The sequence below is a fragment of the Saccostrea cucullata genome, unplaced genomic scaffold (assembly GCF_032062105.1).
Source record: "Saccostrea cucullata isolate Sc308-1 unplaced genomic scaffold, CSIRO_AGI_Scuc_v1 ctg14607, whole genome shotgun sequence".
Taxonomy (NCBI): domain Eukaryota; kingdom Metazoa; phylum Mollusca; class Bivalvia; order Ostreida; family Ostreidae; genus Saccostrea; species Saccostrea cuccullata.
Window position 1 is genome coordinate 1 of NW_026919346.1, and position 11,245 is coordinate 11,245.

General features: G+C 32.7%; 1 protein-coding gene across 1 annotated transcript; it reads right to left on the minus strand.

Annotated features, from left to right (window-relative positions):
• Positions 1–411: 411 nt before the first annotated feature.
• Positions 412–10,357, minus strand: LOC134229747 (uncharacterized; the record flags this gene model as incomplete). The annotated part of the gene is made up of 6 exons (XM_062711536.1): positions 10,120–10,357; positions 8,568–9,025; positions 8,294–8,444; positions 5,612–5,731; positions 797–826; positions 412–541 (listed from the first exon to the last, which is right to left on the minus strand). Coding segments are annotated over exons 1-6 (1,127 nt in total), but the record flags the coding sequence as incomplete, so codon positions are not given.
• Positions 10,358–11,245: the final 888 nt, after the last annotated feature.

Consider the following 11,245-nt stretch of genomic DNA (forward strand, 5'->3'; position numbering starts at 1 on the left):
CCGTTCATGACATTTGGATGTGCATTCTTTATCCATGGCTAATTGACGTTCATCATCTAATCTGAAATATGATCAAGCTATTTATGTCAACACGGAGCTTCAAAATCTAACATTTTAAATATTCAAACACTGTGATGAAATATATGGATATAACAAATAACATTTAAGTGAACCATACGGAGATAACAAAAAGTATTCAAGAACAAAAGTCCATAAAACAGTTCAAAATTGACTTAGAGCAAACATGGACCTCCAAAACATCGGAGGTTGCATCAGGTGCAATTGAGGAGTGCGCATTCCCTACCATCCGGTCACGCCCACCGTGTCCTGATCAGGAAATAACGGAAAATTCCGTCGTCAATTATGAAGTGTGAAAATAAAGTGCAGTACAAGTTATTTACAAAATTTAACCTTCTTTTTCTCTCCAACTTCTTTTGCTCCGCTCGTTTTTCCTTCTCAGCCTTCATTTGTTGTTGAAATATCTTTAAATCTTGCCTTCTGTAATCTTTCTTCACTTGCATATCTAAACGTCTTTGTGACTCTGAAATAAGACAAATTATTCCTTATTCCTTCATAAGTCAATATGTCATTTATTGATTTAACATGACATGATAGTTATTGCATAAACGAAGGTGTTAGAAACGTTCTTTTGGGAGCGCGCCTTTTCCATGAAACCGGAAAAACATTCCAGATAAAAACTTATTTTCTGAAAAAATTACAAAAATGGGTGTTTGCGGGTGATTGTTAAAAATAAACAGCAATATCAATTTTCTAAAAGACGCCTCACGAAGCATACCTCTCTTTGGCATGGTTACATTAGGAAGACCTTTTTAAATAAAAATTACAAATTGCACAATTGTAATGAAAAAAAGCAACATTTGTAATATTTTACCTGTTCCTAAGATATTCAAGCAAGGTCACTTGGAGATATTTAGTCGAAAGATATATGGCCGTTTTAAGGGGAAGAAGGATGTATGGTCACATGACTCAGTTTAATTACGTCATAATCTCTGAGAAATTATGTACAAAACAAAATACAGTGCTTGTATTATTTTTTGACTGTTTGTTTGAGTTCACCATCTTTCATAAAAATCTAAAATAGTTAAAACTTTATTGCAAATATTATCAAATTACGGAATAAATTGATCCACTCTTCTGTTTCCCTACACTGCGCGTCCAACGAGTTGTTGTCGGCATAGTGGATCTCTTAGTAAAACACGGACAGTATAATATCCTGAAAACGGGTCATGATCGGTACATGATGGAATATTTTGTAAATTAGGGAACACAAAAAACATTTTATGGTTGTTGACGGAAATGTTTAGTAGGTATGTCTTATTTCGCTTATTTCGCAAATCTGTGACGTCAAAGTTGGGTTTTCCCGTACTCGAAAAATGTAAACATGGTATGTTTTTCTCAGGCTCATGTCTTGTATGCCCTGTGCAATACTGTAGCAGTGGAAAACATTACGATGTTGTTAATTTCACTATGTTCACGATTTAAGAATTTTCCGCAAATTTTTAAACCATTGTGAATATTATATCACGTCATTTCTGCCAAAAAACAGTTACAGTACCTGAAAATAATACCACCGGAAAGGTAACTTTCTTTCAAACCGTAAAATTTTAGACATGTGAAAATAAACACGACTACAGTATTGAGCTCAGCTTCACCAATAGATATTTTTACAGATGATTAATAACATGATGGTCAATCTTACATTTCAACGTAAATTTTCAAGTATTGAATGATAGGATTTTTTTAACATTTTTTCGGTTATTCACGTTGTCTTTAAAAAGTACGTAATTTTCCGTCTCCAGATGCGGTACTTTCCGTCTCCAGATGCGGCGTGACAAATGAATATTGTTTTTTTTTCTAATTTCTAACCCCATTCATACTCTAAAATATTTTAAGAGACAGATGTTCGCTGACGTATTTTTTATCTATGCTGAAAAATCCATTATGGGCCGATTAATGGGCCCAGAAAGAATCCAACCTGCACTTAGACACTGTGGAATATAGTATTTGTCATTCAAAATCTCAAAAATAAGTCTAGAAACGTTATGATATATCTGCTTTAAATTTTGAGGCACATAATAAATTAGAGATATACAAAATACGGGAAAAAAATGAACGACAGGTACTTTTTCAGCTAAAGGTCATTCTTCCTCTTAAAACCATTTATGAATAATCAAAATCAAAGCATAGAAATAAATGAATCAAACGTCATTATATGTCATGGAGCACCGTTTTACCATAATGTATGTAGACAGAAAATTTATCTAAAGGGACTGAAATGCTTCTCGATGTTGCTGTGCATTGCATAAAAAAGACGTATCAGTTTAGAAATTGTCATAGTTTCGTAATAGTTAAAGGAATAACATTTTTTATACAGATATTTACAGCAGTGTAAAGAGTAATGGATTTTTAACCAAATATTTTCCGATTAAAAACTCTGTGAGACAAGGTTGTCCTATTTCTGCATTATTGTATGTATTGTCATCAGAACCTTTAAGTTGTTATATAAAAAGTAATACAAGCATTGTAGGAATTCCTATACCAATGTCTAATGAACGTGCATTGATGTTTCAACATGCTGATGACACAACTCTGGCAACATGTGAGAAGAAATCTATTTTTGAAATTTTGAAAATGTTTGATTTATATGGAAAAGCTTCTGGTGCAAAGATTAACAAACAAAAATCTGAAATAATGTGTATTGGAACTGCAAAGTTATTAGAGCATGAAAAAAAAATTACTATGTATTTCAGAAACAAATGTAATGAAAATTTTAGGTATATATTTTAAAAAGAGCAAACAGGAATGTAAAAACCTAAATTGGAGAGACAAAGTGCAGAAAATAAAACAATTATTAAATTTTTGGAGATTAAGAAAGTTAACAATTCAAGGAAGAGAAGTAGTTATAAATACATTATTCATGTCAAAATTGTGGTATTTTTGAGTGTAATATCAATGCCTAAATGGGCTATAGAAAGCATTCAAAGGAAATGTACAAACTTTTTGTGGAATTATGGTAAACATTTAGTCTCCTACAAAACAATAATTGGAGAAAAAAGAGAAGGTGGTTTGAATGTTATTGATATATAATATGTTAAAATGTTAGCCTTCAGACTGAAGACATTAGCAAAATATATGTGCAATGAAAAATATTTTTTATGGAAGTTAACATGTAGATATTTTTTGTCAAAAATTTGTGGTTTGAGAGCAGGGTTTGAGTTATTTTTATTAAGATTTAATAAGAAAGATCTTCAGTTTCTCCCTCAGTACTATAAGGAGATGATGGACGCTTGGTATGCAATAGAAGATAGTATAGAATACAAGAAAGATAATAATGATATTTATGATTATTGTTTATTTTGTAATCCACAAATTGTTACAAATAGTAAGATGTTGAAATGGGATCGTTTCATCCGAGCAGGTATTTCGCATGTAAAAGACATTACTTATGAGGTTATACCTGGTTTTCTACCTGTTTCTTGTATTATAGAAATTATTCAAGAGGAGAATCCTGATATATATGTTAAAACTATCAAAGAAAATTATTTATGTTTGAAATCAGTTATTCCAGATGAATGGAGAAAATATGTTTGTGAGACTGAATACACAAGAAATAATTTTATGCCTGATTTTTGTATCAAATTCAAAGATCAAAATATTGTATTCAACTCCTGTATTGTACGGATATTTTATAGATTACTTATTGCAAAGCTTTTTTACAACCTGTTTCAAATCAGTTCTGGTGTAATAAATTTCAAATGGTTGATCAAAATACCATAAAACAAAGATGGTTGATTTTATGGGAAACACTCAAACCGCCAGACATTATTGAAATAGACTTTAAAGTCTTTCATAATATTATTTTTACGAATGAAAAATTATTTAAAATTGGAAAGGTCGAGTCTAATGTTTGTGCTATTTGTGAATCAGGTACTGAGGATATGTTTCATCTTTTTTTAGAATGTAAAGAACTGCAAGATTTTAAAAAGAATTTTGTTATTTATCATCTAGAATCGTTCTTGAAAGACTGTGAAAATAGTGTGTATAATACATTGAATTTTGAAAATATTTTTCTAAACGGTTTTACAATGAAACTCAAACATGTTAATTTTTTCTTTCTGAATTTTTTTCTATCAATGTGTAGAATTTCAATTTACAAAAGAAGACAAATATATTTACAAAGTGACAAACTTATTGATGTTACAAAATTGTGCAAATATATGTTGAGACATTATATTTCATATTATTTTCATTATTTGTGCACTGATGAAAGCAGACAACGAATATTTTATCAAAAGTTTTTGAACAGAAATCATATTGTGAAAGAAACTGAAGGCATACTTTTATTTATTTTTTAAACAAACTTATGTGTTTTTTATTTTCCATTTTAATATTGCTGTAATTTAAATGTTATAAGTGTATGCAAATGAAGATGAATATATCAATAAAAGAGAAAAAAAAAATAGCGGGGATGTTGAAGCACTTAGTTATTTGTCGCGGATGTTCGAATGACGATTTTTTGAGTTCAGGTTGAAATTTAGATAAATATATTTTTTTCACTAAAACAAAATGAATAGATAAGATAATGAATTTATTTACGGTAAATTAATATATTTCCTATAATTAACAAGTTTTCAATATATATGTGTATATAATATTTTGATATGGCTATTCTGCATGCAAAAACAGTTAAAAGGAAAGGTAAAGCGTACCGTCTCCAAACCCCTGAAAACATATTTGATAGAACAATTAACATGCAGAATGAAAAGTAAAAAAAATATTGAAGCGATAACAGCAAGGTCTAAAAATATAGAAATTGTCATTTGGACGGTACTGCACAAAGTTTAAATGATTAGGTACATGTAAATCGTATCGTACAGCTATGAAATTTCCGATATGCTTACAGCGCGACAAAATCCGTGTTGGCATATGACTCGCCTAATCCACCCAGATTCTTTGGAAAAAACTATTTCATTCCTGACTTTGGTGGGACGATCAATTAATAGCTTTTTGATTTTTCTTTTTTTATGATTTTTTTTAACTCTTTTAATTAAGACTACGATTCACGTAAATTGTAAAAAAAAAACAATAATAGTTTAATACTTATTGTGCTTTTTCAAAGCTAAATATTTTTTTAAAATCAAAATACCCTCGGTCGAAGTATAAACATAGAACAAAAGGATTTTTTTTACGTTACACACTTTATACCTAGAAATAGTATGCCAATTAAAGTTGTACTTCAAGATTCAAAGATATGTTTTTATTCCTTTTTCTTTCATTTTTGCTTTGTACATGTATACGTTTATAATTTTTTGACATTTTTTTCTTTTATTAAGATATAACATTTTCTGTTTGAACATATAAAAAAAATTAAAATCCAATGTTAATTCAATATACCAATTCCCTTTTAAGCTTGTGTTTTAATACAGATTTTGAAATATATACATACCATAATTTCGCATACAATCTGCAAGGTTCTGTAAGCTTTTCGGAACACATTTTGATGCAGTCTTTTTTTGCTTATTTAATAGAGTTGGATCAACACCGATATCAAGAAGTCTTTGGACAAGAGAAAAGCGAAAATCTGATCTACAGCACATCGTCCTCTGATCCACGGCAAGATGGAGGACAGTGTTGTTCTGGCCATCTTGTTTACTTTCCTCTTTTCTTTCTTTTGCTTTCCTGAAAACTTCTTCAAACAAGTCCATTTTACCTAGTAAAAAGACGGAATTTATTATTTATAGAATATTTAAAAAACGTTGATTATATTTAATTTTTTTTATTTTATTTTTTTTCGGGGGGGGGGGGGGGGGGGGGGGGGGGGGTGGTAACAACGCTTGCACATATAAAATAAACATCCTTATTTTTTTCATATTTCAGCAGCTCTCAAATCCTTTACAGTTCACCTGAGCCGAAGGCTCAAGTGAGCTTTTTTGATAAAAATTTGTCCGTTGTCTGTCGTTGTCCGTTGTCTGTCGTTATCGTTGTTGTCGTTGTCGTTGTTGTCGTCGTCGTCGTAAACTTTTCACAATTTTATCTTCTTCTCAAGAACCACTGGGCCAATTTCAACCAAACTTAACACAAAATATCCTTGGGTGAAGGGGATTCAAGTTTGTTCAAATGAAGGGCCACGCCCTTTTCCAAGGGGAGATAATCATGAATTTGTTAAAAATTAATGGAATTTAAAAAAAAAATCTTCATCTCCAGAACCGCTGGGCCAGGAAAGATGAAACTCATGTGAAAGCATCCTTAGGTAGTGTAAATTCAAGTTTGTTCAAATCATGACCCCCGGGGCAAGGGTGGGGCCAAAATGGCTGACCCAAGTTTTACATAGGAATATATAGGAAAAATCTTTAAAAATCTTCTTCTCCACAACCACTAGGCCAGGAAATATGAAACTCATGTGGAGTCATCCTCAGGTTATGTAGATTCAAGTTTGTTCAAATCATGACCCCTTGGGCAAAGGTGGGGCCTAAATGGCCGACCCAAAATTTACATAGGAATATATAGGAAAAATCTTTAAAAATCTTCTTCTCCAGAACCACTGGTTCAGGAAAGATGAAACACAGGTGGAATCATTCTCAGGTAGTGTAGATTCAAGTTTGTTCAATTAATGAGCCCCGGGGCAAAGGTGGGGCCAAAATGGCTGACCCAAGTTTTACATAGGAATATATACGAAAAATCTTTAAAAATCTTCTCCACAACCACTGGGCCAGGAAAGATGAAACATGTGGAGTCATCCTCAGGTAGATTAGATTCAAGTTTGTTCAAATCAGGACCCCCGGGGCAAGGGTGGGGCCAAAATGGCTGACCCAAGTTTAACATAGGAATATATAGGAAATATCTTTTAAAATCCTTCTCCACAATCACTGGGCCAGGAAATATGAAACTCTTGTGGAATCATCCTCAGGTAGTGTAGATTCAAGTTTGTACATATCATGACCCCCGGGGATAGGGCGGGGCCAAAATTGCCGACTCAAGTTTTACATAGGGATATATTGGGAAACCTTTTAAAATCTTCTTTTCAAGTACTTCAAAGCTATGATTAGTGATATTTATATGGAATTATTCTCAGGTAGATAAGATTCTAGTTTGTTCAAATGATGAACGCCTGGAAGGGGGGGGGGGGATAAATTCAAGCCTGAAGTGCTCAGGTGAGCGCTGTGGCCCCTGAGCCTCTTGTTTTAAACAGTGATCTTTATTGCTGAATTATAAACGGTTTGAAATGAGATGTAGAAATGACGATGTGAAAATTAACGGTAAATGAAAAATATTATTCTTTTTTTTAAATTATCTACTTTTATCTTTTATCCATAAAACTTGTAGGAAAAACCTCTTGAATTTGAAAAATTTATGTAGAATTCGCAAAGAAATTTGATAGAAAAGTTCCTTTACCTGTTGCAAGTGTTAGTCTGACACATGCATGAAGGTAGGGTTCACCCTTTTCTATATGTAGTGTGTGAAAGTCACTTCCATTGTACAATAATTCCAATAAAAAATGAATGATCCATGGATGACTTGGTGCTTTGTTAATATTACATAAAACTTTTAAATCGAAATCATGTTGAAAGTTTTCGAACCATTTTGATAAATCTGTGTATATTCTTTTAGCTTTCTTCCAGTCTCCATTTTGAATAAGTCTGTAAACGATCTTTATCCATTCAACCTTTCTAATGCCTTTTAGGTTTCGCACGTGGAAAAATTGAATTTCTATGAAAAAAAACTTCAACTTAACAGACATATATGCCAAGAAATTTTGCATCCTTTATTATATATACGAGGGTTGTCCTTTCGTGGAAAAGCTAAAATTTAAAATAAAATGTCCTAGATATTTAATATTAGCAATTTATAATTTTTTACTTAATGTGAATTACAAAAAGTAACATTTTATTAAATTTCTAATATATGTACATATAAATTACAATAATGATTTCATTATGGTAAAGATTTGCACTACCTTAGACAAGAAGTTTTGAATATTATTTCACCCATTAAATCAGAATAGTTTTTGCATATTTGATGACGGATTGTAGTAGCATAGGAAAAATAAAATTTCTTAATGAGGAACGTTGCATGTATTTAATTTTTTATGTCTGATAACATCAATGATTTACCTTTTAGTATTCCTGGAATGAGTGTAAAGAAACATGTGGCGTAACAAACAGTATTCAAGATCAAAAACTTATATTCCGAAAAATGAAAGGTCATTTCTATACATAATTAGAGTAAAGAATAATTTTCAACACTATTTTTAATATATGTTATAAATTCATACCTTTGATGTCACAGCTTGTGTAGGTTTTGGCGAGTTCATATAGTAAATCATCGTAATTTGCATTTGACAAGCCGTATGCAATACAGAATGTTTTAACTGCTACACTATATTGCCGTAGACCAGCATAGGCTTTACCAATTCTAAATTGAGCCTAAAATATATTTAATAAATCATGAAATAGATAAATATTCATGCACTTGCTTATCAATTTAGTTTGATAAGAAACGATTACACGTGCACATTTTTTTGTTGGGAATAACGTACATATACAGACCTGGAACGACTTTCCAAGGAATGATATGGAATGCTTGCTCTCTTCAATGACCTTTTTGAATTGCTTAAAATTAAGATAACAATCTGCCATCTTGCAAAATATCGAAATGACTTCACTCTCTTTGGCGATTTTCATGAACTCCTTTGCTTTTCTGTATGATTTCAACGCGGCCTCGTATTTTCTTTCTTTGAACATTCTATCACCTTCGTTCTTTAATGTTTCAAATCCATTTTGTGCCAGTTCTGTTGTGTTACTGGAAGAAAGGCTATTACCTGTTTTAACTTGTTCTTGATTTTGAGGATTTCCAGTATTTTTGTTTATTTCTCGTTTTATAGATCGGTCTTGCCCACGATTTACGCTTGTTGATACCGATCCCTTTCCTTGCCAATGGTTGTTTTCAGTTTTCATTTTAGAGCTTTTTTCGCTGCTTTTTTCGTCATTTTGTGGTGCGTTTATTTCTAAAAGTAATCAATGTATAACAAATATGTGAAAGAATAAGAGATACAAAGAAAAAAGTAAAATTATTTCAACAGGTCGAGGAAACTACCTTATATGGATATTGTTGTCATTGCGCACAAAGGTGCTCACAGCTAGCAATGATCCAATCCAGTGAATGAGCCGAAAAACATGATTGTCTACTACATGTTAATTTTTATTACAAACACGTTTGTTAAGGGAAATTTAGGATGCGATTTCAAATGACTGCTGGAAAGCCAATTTACAGTTTTTTGAAACGTGTTTGAGAAAAATACGAAGAATAGGTACTAATTAAGAATTCCCATGATCACATAAACAATCAAAGCCAGTTTTCCTTGTTAAATAGAACTTTGCAGTACCGCTCACAAGGTCTTCAAAAGTAAAAAATTAAAGGACTCCAGTAAATTTGCCATGTAACTGACTGAATTAGATGTAGCACAGTTATTTGTCATAATAAATTTAAAGTTCATGCAATTACAAAAACAACTTAAGTTGCATGTTTTTTTTTTTAATTTACCTCTATATCATTTCTCATGTGCATTGATCACAGAACGTGTATTGAGTAGCATATTGTATTTTCGAAGTTGTATACGTTGTAAACATTGTCCATACGTGAGCACTCAGTTTTTTTTTTTTTTTTTTTTTTGTACCGATGAATAGCCACGTGAAATTGACTTTTCACTGACAGTACAGCGCGGGGAAAGCTGTAAACAAACGGATTTGTACAATGGAGTGGAGAAAATCCTAATTTTTTTATCATTGTTATTCATTGGTATGTAAATTTAGGCATGGGATTAGTAGATAATAATGTACATATTATATTTTGCGTGTAAAATGATTGGAAAAATGCATCATGTCTTTCCGAGAGCGATTTTTAAAAACACTGGCTTTTCGAAACACGCATGTAGTATTTTTGTAGTTACCCATAATGAAACTCATTGAGCTGATTGGTCGAATAGTCAGTCACGGTAGTTCTTCACTTAACATGTTAATTTATTCAGACTTCACAGAAAATAGTTTCCTCGACCTGTTCAATCAGAAGCAAAACATTGCCATTATAATACTAAAAGAATACCATTAGTTTTTCTTTCCAGAATTTCAAATACTCTAGGATATTTGGCCTGATCAATGTAGTCTACAGCGGTTTTCCCTTCTTTATCAAGGAGATCAGCTGAAACACCATAATGGAGTAGCATATCGACAACTTCTGGGAAAATGTCGATTTGAGATGGTCTAGGCATTTTCACAATGGAATGAAGCGGCGAATTCTTTAAACTATCATAAATATTCACCTTCTTTGAAATCTCCTCCATGTGTCTCAAAAGTGCAGCATTTCCTATAACATGTACATGTAAACAAAGAAAAATAAAATATAGGGTTTTGTCGCTTCAAGAATTGAATTTGGTTTGTATTTTAAACAAGGTGTCGTGACTTCACATTTTTTGAAAAAGGCACCATTGTTCAACATACACTAACTTAGCATGCTTTGTTTGGTTATCCTATAGACAGAGGAAGAGAACAAATCAAAAGCATTTTAACTAATGATATAAACGAGTACCTGGAGAAGTATCAGTCACATTAACCAGCGATGGGGTATACGATTAGAATCCGATGCGTTTTTTGATGAAAATAGCATGGTTGCCGGCCGGGAACCACTAGTGATCGGACGGTGACTGAGGCCATTTTGCCAATCGGTGGGGTCATCGGTAGGTAATAATTCGTAGTTAAAATTCAGCGATGTCTCCAACGATGCTTCACATCGCTCCTCATCGGTAACCCATCATTAACACATCTTTCAAGGATCGGCCTATGTATAGCCGAGCATCGACCAAAATCCGTTGAATCAGAGGTCATCAGGGGGTTGAGTGGTGTTCAACAGATAACTACCGATCACCAGTCGATGTTCGACCAAACATTGGCCGGTAGTCGATCGATGTACGAACGATGTTTACCAATGTATGAGCAATGTAATATACATCGACCGATTATCCTGGAACATCGTTTTTTGATTAGGAATGCATCGCTGGGCCTTTGTAAGTCCGGCCGGCAACCACGCCATTTTTATCATAAAAGGCACTGGTTGCCCATCGTATACCCATCGCTGCATAATGTGACTGATACTTTAAGGACTACTCGGCCGATGTGGACCGATGTTGGTGCATCGCTAACACCACGGATTACCACCGATTACCACCGGTCTA